This window comes from Lissotriton vulgaris, chromosome 5 (genome assembly GCF_964263255.1).
Source record: "Lissotriton vulgaris chromosome 5, aLisVul1.2, whole genome shotgun sequence".
NCBI classification, from domain to species: Eukaryota; Metazoa; Chordata; class Amphibia; order Caudata; family Salamandridae; genus Lissotriton; species Lissotriton vulgaris.
Window position 1 is genome coordinate 1,396,657,938 of NC_141693.1, and position 25,709 is coordinate 1,396,683,646.

At 44.9% G+C, this 25,709-nt stretch overlaps 1 protein-coding gene across 1 annotated transcript in view; it reads left to right on the top strand.

Moving 5' to 3' along the window:
- Positions 1-22,328: 22,328 nt before the first annotated feature.
- The window catches only part of LOC147712654 (suppressor of tumorigenicity 7 protein homolog), a 1,198,755-nt gene continuing 1,195,374 nt past the window's right edge, over positions 22,329-25,709 (top strand). Inside the window, exon 1 of the mRNA XM_086923345.1 lies at positions 22,329-22,557. Within this exon, the coding sequence (XP_086779471.1) occupies positions 22,329-22,557 (229 nt within the window). The remainder of the gene's footprint in view (positions 22,558-25,709) is intronic.

Consider the following 25,709-nt stretch of genomic DNA (forward strand, 5'->3'; position numbering starts at 1 on the left):
GAGTTAACATAGCGCCAGAGGTTTGCTTTGGGGGCCAAAAGAGTAATTTAGTGGATTATTCCAGCGACAGCGAAGAGGAAGAATTTGGCCAGTTGGAAGCTGTTGAGTCTGAAGGTGCTCTGAGTGGGGAGACTGCGCCGACGGAGCTCAGCATGTAGCAAGTATTTTCAGACTGTCAAGAAGTTTTGTTACCTCAGCCTAGAGGCCCCCCACGGGCTTTTGGTGACGCAGAATTCTTATATGAGGAACCCCATTCTTTTGGCGGCAAATATGACTTCCAGACTGTAGGTGGTGGTTTGTTGGTCAAGCAGGGTGGGGAAAGTTCTTGTTGGGCGGAGGGTCAGAGTGGGAGTGGGGTTGGTAGCAAGGAGAGTGAGGTGGTTGTCTTTTTTCCGGAGGCCAGGCCGCCTCCGCGCCACCCACACGTGGAGTTTGATTCTGATATGGGTCCACAGCAAGGGCAGTGGGTTTGGGTGAACCACGCTGATATGCAAAAGAAGCGCTTCTCTGGAGTTCCAGTGGATCAGGTAAAAGGTAAGTTAAGAGCGGTTCCTCGCTGGTGCGGCGGGAACTTGGCAACGGGCTCTGGCCGCGGTTCTGTGGTTCAGAGTTCTCTTCCTGTGATAGCGAAGCAAGGTGCGGCTTTGGGGTCATGGCAGGATACCCGAAGCGAATCTTGTGCGGATTTTGGGTCATCGGCCGGGCGCTTTAAACAGAGGCCTGTGGTTGATGGGGTAAGTTATGATGATGACACAGGAAATGGCTCCATGCCGAGCACTAGTTTTGTGGACACTGAATTTCATGATGTGGATGTTCTTGATGATGATGAATTTGACAAAGAAAATAGGGATTATCCAAGGGCTTGGGTGTCTAAGGAAGCGGCTCCTGGTTGGGGCGGTCAGGAGTTTGGGGTGAGGGGGGGAGGTCATCTCACTTCTTCTAGTGTATTTCAGAGAACTGGAGCGGTTTTCACTGCGGATAGGGGAAGGCATGGCGGACATCATCAACGTGATGGTCTGAAAGAATTTCAACAAAGGGCTACACAGTTGCCATCAGGTAAGGAAGACTGATGGGCTGCATGGACACGGCCTTTGGCGAGCGGCCCACGTGTTGGGCCTGGCGAGGGTGACAATGACAGGATGGCAAAGGTGCGGGAAGAGTTGGGCACGGTGCCACAGGATACACCACAGGCAATTGTGGGGTCTGTGGGTGGGAAGGAAAGGGATGGAGGGGTGAGCCCTGTTTCATCGGTAAGTAGTTCTTTGCGGAGTGAGAATCAAGGGTGTGGTCGTACAAAATTACCTTATATGGGTGTGGCCATGCCCTTGGGCACTCACTTATCGCAAAGGACGAGACAGAGAATTTGGAGTCATGACTATGTGGATATTTTTCGACTCTTACATAGAGATCTGCAGGCTAGAGAAGGTTCTAAGGAGGAAGAGCTGGAGTTGTCCCGCCGCCCAAAGGTGCCTAAAACAATAGAAAACTGGACCACTGCTTTCATTATATATGCAAGTGTTTATTGTGAGCGTTATCCAGAGAGGGCGGTGGCACTTTTCAAGTACATATATATCATCAGGAGGTCACATCTACAGGCGGGAGGATATGCATGGTTGAATTACGATGAAGAGTTTAGGGCTAGGGTGAGTCTCTTTAATGACAAACCGTGAGGGGAGGTGGACCAAGAGTTGTGGCTCCAATGGTTGTCAGGGCATCCATCATCAAACACGATACATACGGCCAGTGGCCTACCCATAATGTATCGGCCCTTTCTGCAGCGTCTCGCTCCAATGGGGGCGGGTGGATTTGGGAGAGGACAGTTGCCTAACACGGGAGCGTGTTGGGGTTTCAATCGGGGCTCCTGTGCGCGTCAATATTGCAAATTCAAACATGAATGTGCGCAGTGTGGGGGTACACACGCTATTTTCCAATGTTTTCCCAATCAACACCGGGGGGACCATGGGAGGGGGCAGAGAGGACGTGGCACCCTTCCACCTCTTATACCAAAAGGCTCCTACCCCAATTAGACTTCAAGCGATGCTGCAGTGTCTGGAAGCTTACCCGGATAATGAGGCTGCAGCTAAATTGCTCTGGGGTTTCAGGTTAGGCTTTCGTATTGGGTACCAAGGTCCTCGCGTTCTGCGTTGGGTTGAAAATGTAAAATCAGCAAAGGAGTTGCCTAATGTGGTTCGAGCTAAATTGCAGAAAGAACTGGAATTGGGTAGAATAGTGGGCCCTTTCTCACATTGTCCTCTGCCTAAGTTGATGGTCTCGCCTTTGGGAGTTATTCCAAAGAAGGCCCAAGGTGATTTCCGGCTTATTCATCATCTGTCTTGGCCGGAAGGGCAATCAGTAAACCACTTCATCTCGACAGAGGACACGGAGGTGTCATATGCTTCAGTCGATGATGCTTTACAGATGGTTCATATGGCTGGTTTGGGAGCGCAGCTTGCAAAATGTGATATTCAGGCGGTGTTTCGGTTGTTACCCATCCATCCCATGGATTTTGAATAATTGGGCATGTATTTTAAAGACGCATTTTATGTAGACCGTGTGTTGCCAATGGGATGTTCTATTTCGTGTTCCCTTTTCGAGACTTTTAGCAAGTTTTTGGAATGGTGTGTAATACGTAAATCTGGGCATGCAGCAGTCTGTCACTACTTGGATGACTTTTTATTTATTGGTCAGGCAGGAAGCGAACAATGCAACAATGTTTTGGCCTGTTTTCAAGAGATGGCAGAGGAATTTGGAGTACCATTGGCTGCAGAAAAAACGGAAGGTCCAACGACGAAGTTAGTCTTCTTAGGTATAGAGATTGATACTGCAGCAATGGTAGCTCGGTTGCCATTGGCTAAGGTGCAAGAGATTAGGTCCTTTTTGCAGGAAATTATTGGTAAAAAGAGGTTGCAACTCCGTCAGATCCAGCGGCTGCTGGGGTACCTTAATTTTGCCTGCAGAGTGGTGAGAGCGGGTAGAACCTTTTGCAGACGTCTCGGTTTTGCCATGGCGGGGGCTACCTTGCCGCATCATCACATAAGACTGACAAACAAAGTTAAAGAGGATTTGGTCATTTGGTTGAAATTTTTGGATGAGTTCAATGGTGTGTCTGTCAATTTTGTGGATGAAGACAAGGTGTGGCAGGTCCAGATTTTCTCGGATGCTTCGGGAGCCCAAGGATTTGGGTTATTCTGGGAAGGGCGCTGGTGTGCGGAGCTTTGGCCGGCTCATTGGTTAGAACAGGGCCGTAGCATCGCCTTCCTGGAATTTTTCCCGCTTTTTGTAGCATTGCAGGTGTGGGGAGAGGAGTTCAAGGATCGCTGTGTACTGTTCCATATAGACAACATGGCAGTGGTAAGTCTGGTTAATGGTCAGCGAGCGAGAGATGTGAGGGTTCTGCACTTGTTAAGGGCATTTATGTTGCGAATCTTTAAGCTGAATATTGTCTTTAAGGCTAAACATATTCCTGGGGTGAACAACTCAATTGCCGACGCTCTGTCTCGTTGCAATTGGCAGAAGTTCCAGGAGTTGGCGCCAGGAGCAGACAGACACAAGACGGCGATCCCTTCGACCATTTGGGACCTGGGGGAGTGAGGATTGGGGAGCTGGTGGAACATTCCATAGCTAAGTCCACGAGAAGGAGTTACCAGCATGCGTGGTCTGAATTTTTACTGTATTCTTCGGATCTTGAGCAGGACGGCAGAGCAGTTGAGAGTGAAAAGTTTATGTTAGATTTTGTTTTATATTTGATGGACAAAGGTTTGTCTCATACAACGATTTCAGGGAAACTTGCAGGTATTTCATTTTACAGTCAGTTATTGTTGGGAAAGGCAGTACAGATTGGGTTCGTTTTGAGGAGGATGCTGAAAGGTTTTGGGAAAAGCAAACTTCAGGCTAAACCTTTGAGGGATCCTATTACATTTGACCTGTTAAGACGGATTTTAGGAGTCCTGCCTAGTTGTTGTTACAACGAATGGGAATTAGTAAGGTTTAGGTTGTGTATGGTTTGGCTTTTCTCTGGAGCTTTCCGCATTTCGGAACTAATTGGGTTAAGGAACCAACCTGGAATCCAGACGTCGGATATCAACATCTTGGAGGGGAATGTGTTACAGATCAGGCTGAGGCAGTCAAAGACAGACCAAACAGGGTTTGGGACTTGGATAAAATTGGGAGGGAGTGGGGTGGTGGATTGTTGTCCCTTTGAGGATCGGAGGTCATTTTTACAGTCAAAAGTTTTCCGTTCTGGAACAATTTTTTGCCATAAGCAAGGGGACCAGTTGACTTGTTTTCAGTTTTTGTCAGTATTGAGGAAAACTCTTTCATTGGTGGGGGGAAATCCAAAATGCTTTGGAACACATTCATTTAGAATAGGTGCGGCTACGGAGGCCGCCAGATTGGGTTGGGGGAAGGAAGAGATACAACGCATAGGAAGATGGAAATCTAACTGTTGTTACAGATATGTGAGATTGTGAAATACTTTCGCTGTACCTGTGGTATGGTAGTAATGTTGGTTTTTTGTATCACAGGTCGAGTTTTGGATTTCCCTCGAAAAAAGAGGACTTGGATTGTGGGACATTCGATAGTTAAATGGTCATCAATTTTTGCCGAACAGCAAATCTGTGGAAGGGGTTTGGGTTTGTATAGAAAAGAACATGAAGTGTTGTGGAAAGGAGTGGGGGGACTGAAATGGAATGTCTTATTTCCTTTGCTGTCCAAATTGGCTGCGGCTTGGGGAATTCCAGATCTACTAATAATACACCTTGGTGAAAATGATTTGGTGGAATTATCAGGGCTATTCCTGATAAAGCAAATGAAACTGGATCTGGCGGTGATTAAAAATAATTGGGTGGGAACAAGGGTGGTTTGGACTGAATTCGTATATAGACCTCAATGAAGAGGTGCCAGAGTACATGCGGCTGTGGAAAAAGCCCGCCGCAAGTTGAACAGAGCGTTAACAATTTTCTGCACAGCTATGGGCATAACTGTTCTGGCGCATGAGCATTTTTCCAGCGAAATGCTTCACTTATTCAGAAATGATGGTGTGCATTTGTCGCAGATGGGGCAAGCTTACTCTCTTATGGAACTACGAGATGCAGTGGCCAAATTGTGGTGTGTGGATCTGTGGTGTTCACAGAAGAAAGTTTAAAAAAAAAAATGTTGTGCTATGAGAGAGGTTGGGTGGGGCAGGAAAACTCTGGGGTTTTCCTGGGTGGCGTGTTCTTAAGGGATAGGATAGTCTAGAACGGATTTATCCTTTCTCTCTGGGGGGGTTGGGAGGGTAGGGGGGAAGGGAAAGGAAAAGTTGGAAGAAAAATATTGGGTTTGGTATTAAACAAGTTTTTGGATTGTTGGCAAATAATAAAAGCATTTGGGAATGGTGATGTAAACCAATTGGGGAAAAAGGTTTGGGAACATTTTACTAGGTGTTTGTTTAATAAAGGTAATGTTGCGGAGTTTTGTCTTTGGCTGTCCTAATAATAAAAGTGACCTTTTATGCTATATAGCAGAGTCGTGTGGAGTGTCCTTATTTGCGCGATGGGTCCCGGGGGACTCGGCACGAGCCTGTGTCCCCCCGGGGTATTTTGCGCAATGGGATATCCCATGCACTGTGATTGGCTGTTTGGATGTTGGGAGGGGCTGTTCAGGCGCGGGGCGGGAGCGGGAGGTGCGACGTCACTCAGCTCGAGTGAAGGAGAGGTGGCGTCGTGTTTTTTGGTCCACCCACCCGCCCTTAACCTTCAAAGAGGTCGGGGAAGGGTGTTTGTTTTTGCTGTTATATATGTTATTTTTTGTCCTTGCTTTTATAAAAAAAAAAAAGAGAGAAAAAGATGTCACACTAGGGCAGTATGGACAGTTCTCCTTTTGTGTTATGCGTTTGTTTAGGCGTGTTCTTAAGGGATAGGATAGTCTAGAGCGGATTTATCCTTTCTCTCTGGGGGGGTGGGAGTGTAGGGGGGAAGGGAAAGGAAAAGTTGGAAGAAAAATATTGAGTTTGGTATTAAACAAGTTTTTGGATTGTTGGCAAATAATAAAAGCATTTGGGAATGGTGATGTAAACCAATTGGGGAAAAAGGTTTGGGAACATTTTACAAGGTGTTTGTTTAATAAAGGTAATGTTGCGGAGTTCTGTCTTTGGCTGTCCTAATAATGAAAGTGACCTTTTATGCTATATAGCAGAGTCATGTGGAGTGTCCTTATTTGCGCGATTTAGTTTATTGGTTTAAAAGAAGTTATGGAATTGTTTTTCTGCTCATGGATAAGTTGTGATGTGATTGGTTAGTCGGCCAGGGAGCCGCACTGGGATTGATGTGATGTCATCACAAAGCAGTGCTCTGATTTATTGGCTGCTGAAGAAGCCACCCTGTGATAGGTTGACATTTGACAGAGCTGGGATTTGGTTGGTTATTGTTCACAAGTTCTTTTGTAGGGATTTTGAGGTTGTTTTTGTTTCAAGTAGAAATAATGGCGAATGTGTTGAAAAAGCCTAAAGTTTCAGTTGTGCTTGTGATACACATTCAGAAGATAGTAGCAGAGGGAACGTCTGCATTTGAAATGATGAGGGACATTGGCTTTTATAGATGTACCTGGGTCTGTGAAAGGAATGAATATACAGCTTCTGATAAAGACTTACAATTTCTCAGAGAGTACTTTTAATACTAAGAAGTTTGATTTGTTTCTACTTCTATGTGTGACATGAAGCTCATGCCCAGACCTACACAATTTGAGGCTTTAAACCAGTGCGATAGAATGGTGACAGCGAAAGAAAAAAGGAAAATGACGAAACATATTAAGGGCTTATTTAGACAGTGGCATGAGAACAAATGGGACAGGCAAAAACATGCTAGAGGGAGGATATGATTGAGTGTGTAAAGTCCTTTTCTGCTACTGCTAAGGAAATAAGTGAGAAAGAGAAGACAAATAAAAAAGAAATACAGAATATTGATTCTGAAGAGGAAGATCATTTTTAAATTAGCTTTTGAATACTAAACCTCCTCTATATACAGAAAGACCAGAGGGGACAAGTGGACTAGCTCAGGACCTGATGCTGGTGCTCCTGAGATGATGGTACAGTAGTGCAGACTTCTACTACTAGTGTAATGGTACTGAGTGCACCAACAGAGACAGTGGTGACTGCCGTGCCCACCACTAGCAGAAATACACAATTGGGAGTACAGACTCAAGCTGCCGCACCTTAAAGAACAGTGGGAGTTGAAGAAGCTTGTAAAGAAATTAATATTGGTATTTTAAAAATGTAAATTGGTGAAATGTTGACCTAAATAGATTGTTGACTTACAGTGATGATGAAATTAGATATTTGATAAAAGAAGCAGCCAGATGTGCAAATGAAGCACAAGATACATTGGAAGAATTAGCTGATGAATTGGAGCAGTTGAAAAATGTGAGACTGAATTACAAAATGGATTGACGCATGATGAAATTAAATGGGCTTCATTACAATGAGAGTCCTTATTTTAGATTCAATTGAGGAAACAAGGGATAGGAGTGACTTATGGAAATTTATAAAAAAAATTGACGAAAGGGACAGCAAATGAAAAGAGAATTAAAGGGACTAAAGGTAGGACAAGAGGTGTTTGCTAGTGAAATAGAGTTTGGGAGAGGAGCACTTTTAGTATTCCCCTTGAGAGTATTTCATGAAAGGAATCTTGTGCATGTGCCACAGACTTGAGTTGATTTGTATACATTTGCAATTAATTTCCCAAAATTGAGTGAAGATCCTGCAAAGTTGTATAATGAGGTACACAAATCGACGCACCCCTTTCACAGGTGTTGTAGACAGATTTGAATTAATTGTTCATCCTATCCTGGTGATTTGTGATTGGAGTGCAAAGCTGTAGTTGGATGGCCGACACAAGAAACCAGCTAGAATTGGGCCTAATAATGCACCAGCAGGAGAGGAGCAGACAAATATAAGGCTATGATTGAGTATTTGATAAAATAACTTCCCAAAAAGAATATAAATTGGCAAAAGAGGTTGAGAACTTCACAAGAGCTGAAATAGTCAGTGTATTCATTTTATCAAAGGGTTATCCATATCTTTAAGAAATTCAGCAGAGTAAAAAATCCAGAGACATATGGGGGTCCGTGGATTTTTAGCTACTTTTGTGTAATGGTTAAGATCAGTTATTAGTAATAACATTCAACAGAGTGAATTGTGTTGGCAAACTACGAGGATAGATGAGAAATTGATGCTGGCAAAAAATAGATGTGATTTTTTTTAAACAAAGCAGAAGAAGGTTAAAGAAAAAACTATTATTTGCCTAAACCAAACAATTGGAACAATGATCTAAGAATCGCATGGGTTCAAATCTGAATTTTGTCCAGTCTGGTGTGAATGTACGGAATCAGATGCAGATGCAAGTTGGTGGTAGATGTGATGGTATGAATATGAATTTTAAAATGATGAAAAAGAATATAGCTTGTCACTTCTGTGTGAAGATGTTTGCCTCCCACACTACCCATGAAGGCAAGAGATATAGTTCCCCAGGTAGGGGTAGTAAGCACTATAAACATGTAGCAATACTATACCTAATAACCAGTGCTACTGGAAATTGTATGTACCGAAAATACCAGACACACTGACACAAGATCTGTACTTACAGAGTTCAAATTTCTCTAAATTATCTGAGGAGAAAATAAACAGATAAGTAACAACAATACCAGCAATGAAATGCTTATAGTGATTGGTGCCAAAAGTGACACAAACTGAATTTGCCTTGAGGAGACATGCATGCATCACATGAGACAATGCTCTAATGACCATTATTTTTGTTATTTAATGTTTTTTCGCACCAAGAAATGTCTTACATGTAGATGTAGCCTGGCGAACTGTGCTACCAGTTTTGGAACTGGGAAACTAGCTTTGAGTCCAGTCATAGGGTGATTTGCCCAGAATCATGTGCCCAGAATCCTGTGATTCTGGCCAAATCACTTAGGGCCTGATTTAGAGTTGTATTACTCTGTAACAAACATGACAGATATCCCATCTGCAATATTACAAGTGCTTACCTCTACGTCCCTCATCCTCGTCCCAATCATTACATCATGAGGGTGACTCCTCCCTCTGGACAGAAAAGAAACACAGGAGAATTTTAGAAAGCCCTACCCACCCTCCTAGGTACCATATAAGGTATGGGCTTACCCAAAATCATCCTGTTTTTTTGTTTTCTGTCCTCTGGGACAAGGACACACAGGAAGTGCAGTTTGGAAGATAGACGATTTTCCGACTGGGCTTGGGAGTCCCCTTTCTTCTGCTATGTTTTATGCTTTGCCTACTGCGAGGGGCAAGGGTCTAGATCCTTCGGCGGACCTTCCTCCTAGTCGCTTGTGGTAGTCCTTTTTCAGGCCCTGGTGAGACTCAGGGGCAGGGCTATCTCCCTTTTTATGGCTAAGCTATGGGTAGCCTGGAGATTGGTCCATGTCAGAGGAGGTGCAGGTTCAGGGTCCCGCCCCATGTTTTACCTCCTGCTCCTGAGATGGTCATCGGTGGGCAAGAAGGTGTTTAGCCGCATCAGAGTAAGCAGGGTCTTTCATGTGCTCTATTGTCTCCGCCTATCTTGGTGGTCTATGGCAATATCATTAATGGGTAGGCATGTGATCGCCATGCCCCCTTTGTTCTCCTGCCCCCTGGTTAAGTTTTGGACTGCAGAAAATTAGCCAAAAGTTCCATCAAAGCACATGCTCATAATTGAGGCCTCAGAGCATGCACATTCTTTCTCTTCTAGCTGAGGCACTCCAGGATGCTTCTGGCAAATATATAAACAGTGTACCTGGAGGCGGGTAAGCATTGCTTGTTATGATAGGTTTGCTAGTTTTCTCTTCTGGTAGTTTTCCTCTGCATATGGAGAAATGTTGGTGCTTTTGCTGCCATTTACCTGCTGTTGGTGCCTTCTTTGCTGTTGCCTGTCACCATGGGGAAGTATTCTTTAAAGAGGCACCACACCTCTTTTTCCCTGTCCTCTTCGTTTTCTGCGGAAGTGGCCTCCTCTCCCTCCCCTAAAATATGTAAGCAGGGGGTAGTGGAGGAGAAGGAAGAGGAGAGGGTTGGACGCATTGTCCTCAAAACTTTAAAGGCATTTTAAGAGGATTCCAGGAAGGACTGTGCTAACAGGGGTGTTCAGAAGCCTGTAGATTATCTCCTTTCAGCATCTGATGTTTCCTCAGACATCCAGCTCCTGACCTTAAAGGGAAATACATCTCCAAGGAAGTATTACAAGGCAGTCTTTCTCACGTTGGGGAAAATATGGGATTTCTTCCAAAGGAGCGGCCTTCCTCTTCTCAGGACAATTTGCTTCTGCAGTTTCGTAAGCCTCCTAATGCAGGTCTTCCAATTCACCATTTTATTTTGGACATCATCAGGTGTGAATGGAAGGATCCTGAAAACTGTCTCTGGCTGGATTTATGACTAAACTTTACCCTTTGGAAGACTTTGAGGCTGTTATCCCTGTTACAGTCTAGGTGGGCTCCTTTTGTGGCCAGTTTAGTGGTTGTTCTTTTATGGTTGAGAATATTCTTAAAGACCCAGTGGAAAAGAAAGTGGAAAGAAAGTTTTTTCTGGCTATCATGCTGCGTTTGGAGCTGAAGTTTATGGAGCATATACCATCCAATCTTTGATTTCAAACCTTAAACTGCTCTTTCAGGCTTTTTAAGAAGAAAAGAAGTGTTAGAAATGGGAGTCTCTAGTTAGCAGTGGCTTACACCCTGTCCAAGTGGGGACCCTTCCTTCTAGTCAGGGTATGAGGTTTACACACCCAAGTTAACGCCTGCTCATCCCCTTGGTAGCTTATCATAGAGGCAATGTGTAAAGCTTTGTACATAAAACACACAGTAACACAGTGAAAACACTACAAATGGACACCATGCCAGTTCAGAAAAATGACTAGTCTTTATCTGAACCACACAAGACCAAAACAACAAAAAGCCAACATACCTAACTCAAAATATCACTTTTAAAAGGTTTAAGCAATTCTGTCCATAGAACTCTGAGCACAAAGTACCTTTAATACATCAAAATCTACAGGGAAAATCCACCGCAGAGGAGAGAAGAGTCGACAAATACAGCGATGCATCGGTTCTTGAGTTCCTTGGGAAGCAATGCGTCAGTTCTGCTGCACGCAGGAGATTTGTTGCTTCAGTTCCAGGCTGTACGGAGAAGCGATGTGTGGAAATCCTAAGGCAGTTCAGTTCTGCGGGTGATGTGGTGGAAAACTAGGTGCACAGATATGATGCGTGGAAATCCGAGCGTGCTGGAGTCGATGCTGCAGGTGGGCAATGCGTTGATTCCTTCAGCTGCAGAGCAGGGCCTGCGCCGAAGTTGGAGCAGGGGCCTGGGACATCGGAGACCCAGTGCTCTGGACTCGGCTGTGGCAGTTTCTTCAGCCGCTGACAGGTACTGTTCCGATTTTTTCGGTTGTACGGTGCTGGTGCATGGAAGGGCGATGCATCAAATTTGGAGTCTTCCAAAGCAGGAAACACTTCCAAGGGTCCAGAACTGGAATTGGCAACACTTGGCAGGTCAGAACTCCCAGCTGTGGAGTTCAAGGATGCTGCAGGTGAAGTCTTTGATGGCCCTGAGACTTCTCAACAGGAGGCAAGCACACACAAACCCTTGGCATATCTTCTCAAGAAGGGTACAAACAGTAAAGTGCAGTCTTTGTCCTCTACAAGACAGACTCAGCCACTGCAGGCCAACCCTGCAAAGCAACACAGCAATGGGGCAGTACTCCTTCTGACAGCACTCCAGCTCTTACTCTTGGTAGACTCTTCTCTTGATCAAGACGTTTTCTAAAAATGTGGGGTTACAGGTCAATACTTATACCCCTTTTGGCCCTTGAAGTAGGCACACTTCAAACGAAAGTCTTTGTTATCCAAAAGATCCTACCTTGCCCTGCCTTGGCTCCAGACACACTACAGAGGGTTGAGACAGCATTGTGAGAGGCCAGGCCCAGCCCTATTCAAGTGGCAATGACAACTCCTTCCACCACTCTAGCTCAGTAAGGCCCATCAGCATATGAAAGGCACACCTCAGCTCCCTTAGTGTGACTGTCTAGAGTGAATGCACAACCAAACCAGTTGTCAGTCTAAACCAGACATTGATTCCACGGGCAGGCAGAGGCACTGGGTGGTAAAGCAAGAAAATGCCCACTTTCTAAAAGTGGCATTTTCAAACACACAATTTAAGTGGAGAAGTGTGGCTCACTGGTTAGAGGAGGCAAACCTGGAAGCAGAGGTTAGCCCGGGACCAGGGTTCAATTCCCGGCTCGGCGGGGTCTTGAGTCCTAAAATGTCCACGGACTCGACAATTCTCGCTCCGCTGCCTACTCAATTCACGGGTTCACACTCTGCGACTCTGGACAATAGCTTGCTTAATCTCCCCAACGGCCCCTCGCGGTGGGAGGCCTGGCTTTCACCTTGTGGATACCCTGCCGGGGTTATCTCACAGGGGAATACCAGGACGGGTTACCTAAGCAAGCGCTTAGATACCGGGTCGGTGATTTGCGCTATATAAATACATGTACATTTACATTTACAAAAATCACCTTTACAGAAAGTTGTATTTTAAAATCCTGAGTTCAGGGAACTCAAACTCCAAATTTCTATCTTTTCCCAATTGAAAGTTACACTTGTAAAGGGTTACAAGGCAGCTCCAATGATAACCTGTGGGGGAGATAGTCCTTGCAATAGTGAAAAACGAAATTGGCAGTATTTCACTATCAGGACATGTATAACACACCAATACATGTCCTACCTTTCACATACACTGCACCCTGCCCATGGGGCTACCTTGGGCCTACCTTAGGGGTGCATTACAAGTAGAAAAAGGAAAGGATTGGGCATGGCAAGTGACTGTGCTTGCTAGGTCGAAATTGCAGTTTAAAACTGCCCTTACAGACACTGCAATGGCAGGTGGGTGGCACACCAGTGCTGCAGGCCCACTAGCAACATTTGATTTGCAGGCCCTGGGCACACACAGTGCACTTTACTCGGGACTTACCAGTAAATCAAATATGCCAATCATGGATAACTAATCATAATTACATTTTACACAGGGAGCACTTGCACTTTCACGCTGATCAGCAGTGGTAAAGTACCTAGAATACACAAACCAGCAAAATTGAAGTCCAGTATACCATCAAAAACACAGGAGATAGCAGCAGAAAGAAGGGGGGGCCACTGCAAGGATGCAAGGTCTAACAAGGATTATCTTTCTCTTCAGGAGTCATTGGAATGACAAATTGTGTTCCTTTCTGAAATAGCATTTGATGTGGTGAGATCCTCATCTCTTGCGGGTTCGGTATCTATTTTGGCCCGAGGAATCTATATTTAAAACAGTGGAATACACATAAAGGCCAGAAAGCGACCACCCTTATGTTGCCTTTCAAGAACCAGAAATTCTTTGGAGCAGGCTTGGAGGAGAATTTACCACAATGCATCTGGGCTAATTGTGTACTGGTATGCCAGGCAGTGTGCTCTCATCTCCTTTTCTGATTGTCTCATTGCTGAGTTATTGGGCTAACGAGCTACGGGATGCACCTGTGATCTGGAGTGGCAATAAACCTGAGAAGATTGTGAGCAGAACTGCCAGCACACCCAAATGTCACTTGTTACTCTCCACTGAAGAAGGACAACACTCCTGAAACACAAGTCTAGAGATACACAGCATTGGCTGCACCAACAATGATGACTGTTAAAGGCTCTCAACTGAAGTAAGTATTATCATGCTCTGCTTTACCACAATGTATCTGGGCTAATTGTGTGATAGTATGCCAGGCAGTGTGCTCCTCCTTTTGTGATTGGCTCCATGTAGAGGTAATGCCCCGATTACTTAGTGGTAATTTTCATTACTCTTATTCCTACTCATCCTTGTCACAGTTATTACGATTCCTGAGGCTTCGATTTTGCTAGGATATTTCAGGAAGATTCTGGGTAAGCCCATGTCTTATATGCAGGGCCACTGGAATTATACAGCAGGAGAGGCCAAATTATGTCACAGTGTTCGGTAAATTATGTGGCATGAAAAAGAAAATTATGCAGCATAATGCGGCACATTTTGTGATAGTATTACTTTATAATTTTTACATTTTTACACTGCCTGGGTATGGGTTGCACCTCATTAGTATCAGTTTAACACCAAATGTAGGAATATGCAACAGAAAGGTAACCAGTCAACCTTTGCATTGGGCCTTCCACTCCGCGGCAGCACTTGGTGCTGCATTTTTTGTAACTTTTGAACCGTTTGAGCTAGAAACAAATATTTTTTGGGGATAAGATCTACAGATTATGCCGCAGATGTTGGATCATATGGCAAATGTGGCAATTTTATAATTAAAAGAAAAATGCTGCGGCTGCGCAATAACATAATTCCAGTGGCCCTCCTTATTCGCCCACAAATTGAGACCACTCGCTTTCTCATAGCAGAAAAGGCCACTTTATTCAGGATATGTATATTCATAAATTTCCCAACAGATCATCAAACATGTAAATTTGGCAGTTGAACCGAAACCATTTCTCTATTTATTTATTTCATTTCATTATACTTTATACCGAAACCATCAAATAATCTCTTTTCTTGTATTGAACTCATCATAACTTCCCCAACATTTTCTTTCCATTTTTCCCCTCCGTTTTTCTGTATAATTCCCCCTATCTAACTAAATAACTGGAGGAGCCGGCTCTAGACTCCTCCTCCCTGGGAATTTTATGCCTAAAGCCATCTGTTATGGGAAACGCATCCTGAAGTGGCAAACCCTCTATATATATAAATATATATATGTATATCTTTTTTTTTTTTTTTTTTTTTTTAGAGGGTGGGTGGGTGGGATTTCGCTTAACACCTTGGCTGCTAGGGATATTTTTATCCTGTGCTGCATTCCCACATTTACCATTGTTCATAACGAGCTCAGCTCGTCATCAGCACAGCTCAACTGTGCCTCATGACGAGCTGAGCTCGTCATGAGCATCGAAGGGGTTAAGAAAGAATAAACCCCTTCTCTAACTACCTGCGCCTAATCTCCTCAGAAACTACGCACTGACACCTGCCCTGACGCTCCCTCTATATCACGCTCCTGGACCCTACCATTATGCGCGAAATCCACAGGGGGAGACGCCTCGCGCCGCTCACCCCTGCGGAGCCATCGCCCACAAATTGAGACCACTCGCTTTCTCATAGCAGAAAAGGCCACTTTATTCAGGATATGTATATTCATAAATTTCCCAACAGATCATCAAACATGTAAATTTGGCAGTTGAACCAAAACCATTTCTTTACTTATTTATTTCATTTCATTATAAATTTATACTTTATACCGAAACCATCAAATAATCTCTTTTCTTGTATTGAACTCATCATAACTTCCCCAACATTTTCTTTCCATTTTTCCCCTCCATTTTTCTGTATAATTCCCCCTATCTAACTAAATAACTGGAGGAGCCCGCTCTAGACTCCTCCTCCCTGGGAATTTTATGCCATCCAGGAAAACCAAGGAGTTTTCCTGGCCCCACCCAAAAGAAAACAGACTTTCTTCATAGTCTCGAATTGCACCATAGATTTACCTGTAGTTCTTGTGCTAGCATGTCTCTGATTTCCACCAAATAGTATGCCATGCCTAATTGAGACAAATGGACTCCGTCATCCCGAAAAAGATGACTCTCGCTACTCGAGATGTTTTCATGTTGCAAAAACCCCAATCTGCATCACTTTACAAAATACCCTCATAGCCTTGTTTAGTTTCCGTCTGGCCTTCTCAACTGCTGTATGAGACCTGGCCTGTCGCCAAGATTGTCTGTATATGAACTCTGTCCAAAACAAGCGAGTGGTCGGCCAATTCATTCTCAGCACCGTCAAATCAAGTTGCATCTGCTTGATGAGCGCCAGTCCTGATATCTTAACCAAATCGTTCTCACCTACATGAATGATAAGTTGGTCCGGACAACCTCGCATGTGAAACATCTGAGTTAATGTTGGAAATAGATCGTCCCACTTCATGCCTCCTTTACCCTTCCAAACTACTTCGTGCTGCGCACTAGGAATACCCAGTGATCGTCCATAGATCTGCTCCTCTGCAAACAGGGCTGCCCACTTTACAAACGAATGGCCTACTATCCAGGTCTGCCGTTTAAACTTCGAATTTGCACCCCGCACAGTACCTGAAATGAAACGAGAATTAGACCAACACACCCCAACGAGGTAACCAAACAGCAAAGTCATTTTCGCACCTAACGTTTGTAACTGTTAGACTTCCATCTGCCAATGTGTTTTAGTACATCCAGACCCAAACCCAACCTGCCGGCCTCCGTGGCCGCCCCTATACGAAAAGAGTGTGTGGCAAAAAGGTTTGGATTTTCCCACAAGCATGTCAGAGCCCTTCTCAAAACCGCTAAAAATTGTGAACTAGTAATCTTCTCCCCAGATTCATGAAGGAAAATATGTCCTGTTGTAAGCGATTCCCTGGATACAAAATGAATCCACTCCTGTACAGGGCAACAGTGTGCCATCCCACTACTATTCAGAAAGACCCACATACCTCGGCCTAGCTGATTGGTTTTAGACTTCCTCACCCATATTCCCAATCTATTGTCTCTTAAGGAAATCTCTGCACTAGATAAACCTCTGTCACTTCCCACACCCAACACCTCAGAGACCCTAAAAGCCCCAAAGAACATCCAAATCATAGCTAACCTAAAACGCCCAACCTCCCAAAGATTATAACAAAACGAACCTAACTGTTCTAATAACTTCTGCAACAACTCAAATGTGATAGGAGCTCGTGGCCGCTGTAAACCAATTGACTCCCTTTGCAAACCCCTCAACATTTTCTTTACTAGCTGGTCATCCACCGGGTCAAAACCCCACAACAATTGACCATAGAAAGATAAACCAGACAATTTTCCTGCAATTGTGGTGTGAGACAAACCTTTATCTATTAGAGTCAAAACAAAATCGCAAATACTACCTTTGACCTTCCCCACTGACTCAGATCCGCCCAAACTCTGTTTGTAATGTAAAAACTCCTGCCATGCTTGCACATAACTTCTCCTAGTCGAAGGGGCAATGGACTGCTCGACTAGCTGAACGATCCTCACTCCCCTAGGGCCCAAAGGTCTTGTGGCACTTCTGTTTTGTGGATATCCGCCCCTGGTGCCAATTCGCGGAACTTCTGCCACTGAAATCGGGAAAGAGCATCAGCAATGCAATTATTAACCCCTGGGACGTGTCTAGCTTTGAACAGCATGTTGAATCGTAAACTTAACAGCATGAACATTCTCAGCAATTGTAAAACTCTAACATCTTTCGCCTTCTGGTGATTGATCAAGTTCACCACTGCCATGTTATCAACATTAAATAACACCGACCTGTTCTGAAATTCTTGGCCCCACACTAGTAATGCCACAATCAGCGGAAACAGCTCTAGAAAAGCGATGCTTCTTCCATGCCTCTTCCAATGGTCTGGCCAACTCTCCGCGCACCACCTCCCTTCCCAAAAGATACCAAAACCACTGGATCCCGCAGCATCAGAATATATTTGCACTTGCCAAACAAACTTGTCATCCACAAATCGTAAAGGAATGCCATTGAAATCATCCAGAAAACACAACCACACTCGCAAATCTTCTTTGATACTCTTAGTCACTCGAACTCTGTGATGTGGGAGATATGCACCAGATAAAGCCATGCCTAGACGTCTGCAAAACGTCCTTCCCGCCCTCACAACTCGACATGCGAAGTTCAAATAACCCAACAATTGCTGCACCTGCCTCACCTCGATCTTATTTGAGCTCAGAACTGTGAGGAGAAAAGCCTTAATCTCATAAATTTTACTCTGTGGAAGGCGTGCTGTCATTTGTGAGGTATCTAATTCAATGCCCAGAAAAGTGATGACTGTACCAGGGCCTTCGGTCTTGTCTGGTGCTAAAGGGACCCCCAGAAACTCAGCAAGCCTCTGGAATTCCGTCCGTGCTGTTCTACATTGTCCTGTGTTCGCCTTTCCTATGAACAGGAAATCGTCCAAGTAATGACAACTGACACCCTCTGTACACGTCTGAGAAAAGATCCATTGTAGGAATGTGCTGAACATTTCGAAGAGCGCACAAGAGGCCGCACAGCCCATTGGCAACACCCTGTCAACAAAATGATGTCCTTGAAAGAACATCCCCAATAATTCAAAATCAGTAGGGTGAATTGGCATCAAACGAAAAGCAGATTGAATATCACATTTCACCATTTCAGCTCCTTTCCCCACCTTTATCACTAGCTCCATGGCTTCATCCACTGTTGCGTAAGAGACCGATGTGTCCAACTCAGATATAAAATCATTTATAGATCCCCCTTCCGGCCAAGATAGATGCTGAATCATACGATATTCACCAACAGCTTTCTTGGGAATGACTCCAATAGGGGACACAATCAAATTCGGTAAAGGACAATGTTTGAAAGGGCCCGCTATTCTACCTGCTTCAATTTCAGCATCCAGTTTTTTACTTACCACCTCCGGCATTTCCCTAGCCGAACGCAGGTTGTCAGGCCACCTCTGATGTCGTGGTCCCTGATATCCCAATTTGAAACCTTCCCGAAATCCCCAGAACAAACGAGATGCTGACTCAGTATCGTGATATTTATTCAACCAGGGCACCAAACTATTCAGCTTAATTGGAGTAGGCGCCTTTTGGGAAAGTAGGGAAAGGTGCACCTCTACCTCTCGCTGCCCACCCACCCTGCTCTGGAAATCTCTGTTGATCGCTGACTCTGTGCCCACTGAAACCCCTCGCTGAGGAATTACAGTGTGTGAGCGGATGACGCCCCCCACAATGTGAACAGTCGTGCTTGAAACGGCACAATGGTCTGTTGCACATTCCTCTGTTGTAATTCCAACAGGCTCTCGTACCTGACGAAAAACCTCTTCCCCATGTACCCGCTCCAAAGTGAGCGGGACGCCATAGAAAGGGCCGGTAGGGTACTGGCAAGCCACTAGCCGTGTGTGTCGTAGCCACTGGATGCGATGTGGAAATCCATTGAAGCCAAAGCTCCGAATCTACGTCACCCCAAGGTTTCTCCACACAAAGACTTATACGGGCTCGAAACTCCTCGTCATAGTTAAGCCAGGAGTATCCCCCGAAATGTAACTGAGCCTTCCTAACTATGTCCATGTACTTGTACAGAGCAACAGACCTTTCCGGATACTTTTCGCAATAAATGCTTGCGTAAATGAGGAAGGCCGAAGTCCAGTTCTCAATCGTACGAGGCACCCTGGGACGTCGCGCTAACTCCCATTCCTCCTCTTTTGAACCCTCTTTGGCCTGTACATCTCTGTGCAGCAACTTAAATATGTCCACGAACTCGTGATTCCATATCCGCTGCTTAGTTTTTTCCGACAAGTGGGACCCCAACGGCATCGCTAAACCCATATAAGGAAGCCGATGCCTAACATTAACCGCTACCCTCTGCTCCGATGCTGCCTCTAAAGCCTTCCCTCCCGTTATAACCTGTAACTCCTGAGGTAAAACTCTTGTATTTAATGCATTAATCGGAAGCAGCGTACCAGAAACCGTCGAAGTACCTGGCGCAACCTTTCTCCCGCTTTCCCCTCCCCCAACAACATTCACCATAGGTAGCTCTCGAAGATTCGCCCTGTCATCTCTTCTGTCATCCCACACCGCCCACCATTGCTGCTTACCGCATGGTAGCTGACCCGCACGTTGCTGCAATTCGGTCGGAGACATCCGCTCTTGATAGTCTCTTGGGGTCACATTCACCACAGAAGAGTCCGCACTTGACCTCTGAAACAACAAAGAAGAATTTGTTGCCCCCCCCCAACCTTGCCCCCTGTCCCCACCTTACCCACAACACTCTGTTTGGAATGGACACTCTTTTTGCCTTTATTTGAAGTTCCAACCTGACACCTTGCCTTCTGACTAAACTCACCCCTCACTTGAACTCCGCCACTAGTCCCTGGGCAAGCTCCATCCCCCACTCCCCCATCCAAATTTGACCAAAGCAGATCAGAACTCCGCTCGTGAGGCCTCTCTGATCGCAAAAAATCTGCTCTAGATTCGCTGGAGTATACCTTACCAAGCTCCGCAGTATACCGTGACACGGTAGGGGCAGCCGCCGGAACAGCCGGCGCGTTCTGAAAACTAACCAACTGCGCCTCAGCCATGTTGCGTGGTACTCGTGAGGTATTAACCACCTCCATGGAAGCGTGGCGCAGAACTGGATTGTCAGTGAACACGGGGCACTCGACCCAATGCGACTGACCGTCTCCGCTGCCGACCTGTGCACGCACTTTGTGTGGTGCTTCATATGGTGAAGGGCGAGCCTGTGGAAACAGGTATTGAGTGTCCCACCGCCTGGCCACTTGCTCTGCAAGCAATGTTCCATGTCCTTGCTCCTGTTCAAACTCTTCTTCCGTGTCAGTACCCTCATAAGACTCATCCCCCCCTCAGAATCACTCACGTCCTGTGTCTCTTGAAACGCTTCAACTGGCTGAAGCACCTGAGGACCCGCGACTAAAGCCAAGGGCAGCTCCCGTGCGCCAGAATCAATAGTTCCAGTCAGCATAGAACTATTCTGAGGTAATTGTAAAGGAATCCTGTGGAGAGGGGGGGCATGTGTGTGCTGCGTATCATGAAAAACGTTGTCATCGCTGTCACTAGAATAAGCCACCAACGAACCCGTCCCCCCTCTCATAATGAACTGCTGACTGACATTGTTCTGTCTATTGTCCACACCTGTTGCATCACGGACAGGAATACACTTCACATGATGAGAAGGTAATGGAAACCCCTGCCCACCCCAACTGTCCTGAGTAAGGGCCACTTTCTTCACAGCCTTTTCTTTCCCCTTTCTCTTCAAGGCCGCCTGCGTACCCTTCTTAGCGACTCCCGGAGGATTTCCCGCCACTAGCATATTTACCTCAGCTGCGTTCGGTCCGTTGTCGAAATCGCTCACTGGCTTCTGACGTGTGAGGGAAAACGCTCTTCGGACTGTCACGACCTTACTTGTCTCGCCGGGACGCAAAGACGCCTCCAAACCCGCACTCAAAGAACGGGCGCGCCCATTTCGTTTTCTGACAGAAGCCGGTTGACAGGCTTCAATGGCATACTTCACTCCTTTTGCCGCTTGTCTCTGTGGTGGGCGCCTCGGAGGAAGCATTTCGTCGAGCGCTGCTTGTGTCAGCATGTCTTCTCTGCCTTCTTGTTGTATCACCCTCAACGCCGCCACCAGCTGTTCACTCATCTCCATGTTGAGAAAGTAAACTTTCTCTGACTAAACTATCCTTCACTCGTATATCACCAAAGTGATTAACCGCCTGAATCTCCAAATTTCGCTAAAGAAAGAATAAACCCCTTCTCTAACTACCTGCGCCTAATCTCCTCAGAAACTACGCACTGACACCTGCCCTGACGCTCCCTCTATATCACGCTCCTGGACCCTACCATTATGCGCGAAATCCGCAGGGGGAGACGCCTCGCGCCGCTCACCCCTGCGGAGCCAATGACAGCCAGGCGGGTGGGTATGGCTTACTAGAATAGTTCTGTGTATTGTTTTGCGTAATGTAATCTGATGTTCATATAAAGTGTTCTGATGCTTTCGTGTAAGTTTACGCTATATAAAAACTGCAAAGAAAAAATATGCTCTTCTAGAGCACGTGAATTAATAAGAACAGCCTTGTCAGTTCTTAGTTCCCGGTTTATGTACTGATTATATATCTATTCAAAAAGGTGCCTATTTAGTTGCGTTTTGCCTAAGGCATTTAGTATAGACAGTTGTACTGCACGACAAGGAGAAAAAGCATCATATAATATATATAATTTTAATGTGGAGCCAACTTCACAAAAATAACTGGTTGGTCCCAAGCAATATCAGCACCACTGCTGACCAATATTTGATCTTCCTTATCACTACAGATTACGCCAGGAGTGGGTGTGGCAAAGTAACGCCCCGTGGATGGCAGCACACCCGAACTACTAACCTCTGCCAGAAACCCAGCCCTGAACCCAGTAAGAGGGATTGTCCATGAGGGCAATTCACTGCTCAAGGAATTGCGAGAACATAAGATAAAAAAAAAACAAGTATTTAACTGGCCAAACAAGGGAAGTGAAACATTTGCTTCAAGTTTGGGTGACAGAAAAAAAGGTTAACATAGCATGTGAGATGTAACACAGAGATACAACCCGCCTCTAAATTAATTCATATCTACTGTCAGAGTCCTATGTTTCACATTGTTTCTCTTTTTAAAGCCTTGAAAGCTTTGCGCACGTAGGATTTCTTCTATGTCTATGATCGGCGAGTTCGCTCCACGTGTCGTCCTTCTTTTATGCCCACGCTTCAGTTGTGTTTACAAATTTTCATGATGGCAGAAAACAAGAGCAGCGGGTCTCCGCGGCAGGGAAGTGATGCCCTTCAGCCTGAAGGGCTGCTGCCGAGAGCGCGGTACTATCTGGGCTGGTGCTGGACGTATTTGTGGGTGCTTTGGCTATTTATGGTACTCTTCTTGCTTTACATCCTCCGGGGTCCGCTGAAGCTTTATGAGAACCTGCTTGCAGGTGAGACCTGGTGTCTTTTTATGTAAAAACTGCTTAGGGGTAATGGAGAGGAGAATGACGTTGTGCACAGTGGAGTATGACTGCAATGGTGGTGGGTGACATAATGCCAAGCCTCTACACGGGTTTTAAGCTTTCCTCTGCGAAAGTTCTGGGATTCTACTTTGTTCATTTGGAAATGAGACCCCCACTGTACATTCGGGATTGTGGTAAAAAGGCGGGATTATGTGGGTGGAGAGAGTCACTGCATTGTTGCCAAGGTTTGAGATTGCTTATGTGTGACGTTTTCATAGTTTCAGTGTACTAATGAGTGACATTCAATGGCCAAATTCGTGACACTTTCTCGCAATAAATTAAATGAATGGAGTCTATGGAAACATATAAATACCAGAAGTTACACCCATATGAGCAACGAGAAACTGTAAGAAGATCTTGAAACTGCTGCAAAGCACCTGCAATTGAAGGACACTAATCGTTCATGTGTTTCATTTGTTTTCTAGTGCTCTTCATATTAGTGTAGGGTGTCAGAGCACTTTACATTATACACACATTACACTGAGACAACGAATCATAAGTGTGTAAATAAATCACTCTGTTCCTTTTTACTCATTTCGGTACCCGGAGGCGAGGTAGATGGGCTTCCATCACAGTCTTGCTCCTGCTGGTTGTGACAACTAGAATTAAGCGTAAACAAATTAATACCTCTCCCACCCCCATTAAAAAAATCTTTTTTTTAAAGAAAATTATGTTAAATTGCACAGAGGTACAGAAAAGTTTTAAGCCCGGTATTTTGGATGACTTTTTATTTTCATCTTGCATAAAGGAGATATTCACGGTCCCGTAGGAGCTTGGCTCGAGATTAAAATATCTCCGCAAAACATTTTCTGATGATACCAGTCTCGTTCGGACGAAAACTGCCATAGTTGACCATTTATCTTTCTGACCTTGGTGGATTTAAAGGGAAATCAACATCTCCACACTGGGCTCTACAGGCATTGACCAATACTAGGTAGGGTTGGATCGGGATTAAAAATCGGCCCAGGCATGCTAAAAAAAGTTTCCCACATTTGCATATTGCCTTTCGGCAAAACACTGCTTCAGCGAAATTTTATTTAAAAAGAAAAGGGGGGAGGGGGTGGTTAAAAATTGCACTGATTAGTTTACACTTGTGAAACACGCCTGAAAACAACTGAGGCCACTTTTGCTCAGGCGCCCCTGCCCCGTTCAATATGCATATGTTAATGGACCTGCACAGCAAGTGAAAGGGAGTGACACCTCTGCTCATTGATAAAGGGGAGGTAATGGATGCCCAGAAAGGCCACTCAGGCACCCGCTGGCAGCTTCGAACAAGGCATCAACCACCCAAATAGGCCTCCAGACTGCTAAATAAAAGCAGCCCACAGCTGGATTACGGATACCGGCCCCTCGAAAATTGCCAGAGTGCCCACATTACCAATCCGACGCTGCCTTGGATCCTATTTGCATCGTCGCACCCCCAGATTCCTTGGTAGACGTTACATCGGTGTAAAGCAATCAAGGTTCTAATTCTCCGGAAGACTGCAGATTGGCTTCAGAAACCCAGAAAGGAACATGACTTGTTGTCCTGTACTGACATTTGAGGCTTCCAGGTGTAAGCTCTTCGTGAGCTTTGCAATAAAAGGAGTGATGAAATGGAACAAACATTTCAAGGGTCCAGCAGATTTGAAAATGCCTTTAAGTAGTGGTCTTACTATAGCGGTCCTAAGCTTTGTAGGAACAATAGCTAACGAGAAAGAGGAATTGATAATGACTTGGATCTTAGAGTAGATCATTTCAGCTAAGGATTTTAAAATTGTTCCTGTGCAGTTGTCCTTATGTGAAATTGAAGGTTTAATGTTTATCAGAGTTTCTGTGGCAGCTCACCAACGTCAATTCTGAAGGATGTCACCTCTGAATGAAAGGTAGGTTTGAATAATGTCTATAAAGGAGCAAGCTGGCATTGGCTATCTCTTGTCCTAATAGCCTCACTTAATCGAAAATGAACATTGAGAGGGTTCCAAGCAACAAAACAAAGCTTAACTTCATTTAGCATGACCCTGAGAATAGTGCATTCTTGGATTCTGTTGAAGACCACTTTAGTGGAATTAATGGCCAAATGGATCTTGGAGCTGAAATATTTCCTTTTTGTTGATCTAACTAAGTCACTGTATTTCTGTAGTTGGTGACGAAAAAATATTTTTAATAATAAACTCTGCTGCCGTAGTCTTGTGTAGGAATCAATTATATTTTTCCCTCTCAGAAGCCTAAACTGAAACGTGGTGTTCTTGCCATGTTATATTTATAGACCTAGTGTGTGTGATTACTAGGAGATGTTTGCAGTCGGTTGTACGGGATTACTTTCAAAAGTGGTGAAGTAGTATACCCATTATGATCATGGGTTGGAAGATGAGAAGAAACTTGTTTTATGGGAATTTTATTCAGATGGTATTGAGCCTGCCAAGCATGAAATTCCACTAGGGTGGGAGAGAGTCAGATAAGATGTTGGCAGGAGAGGAGATTTTAACGGCAGCTTGCTGTCGGTAGCATGTATAATGTGCGATTGGCCAGAACCACAGAGAAAGTCACAAAGATGTTCAAAGTATAGCTCATAGGGTGTAGGGGAAAGAATGGACACTGCTGGTATGCCTGTCAAGAGGAGGCTGGTCATGTGAGTGAACCTTGTAATTTAAGCTACAAAAGAAATGCAACTCGTAGGAGGAAAACTATTTGGATACTATTTGCCCATATCCATGCATTTGCTTATGTTTTCAAGCATAACCTTGAGATGGATCCTGCTGAAGGCAGCAGAAAAAAGTATGGTGACTCGTGCCTTTTGTTCCTTGTCAGTAAATGGGATGTATTTTATGCTGTGGTAGTGCAACCCCATAGTGTAAGGCACTTACCAACCCCTTTAAATCCCCTTGGTTTCATCTGTCAAACCCACAGTTCAATCCTGGGGTAACTGTGGCACTGAGCAGCAAGGCTTACACAGAGGAACAAGTGTTAAGCATTTAAACTGCACTAAAACACTTGAAGAAGGAATCGATATGACATATAAGAAATCTGACACCAATTTATAAAAATAGACTGTATTTCTATAAGAATTTAGACAAAAGAATGAAAAAGATCCACCAGAG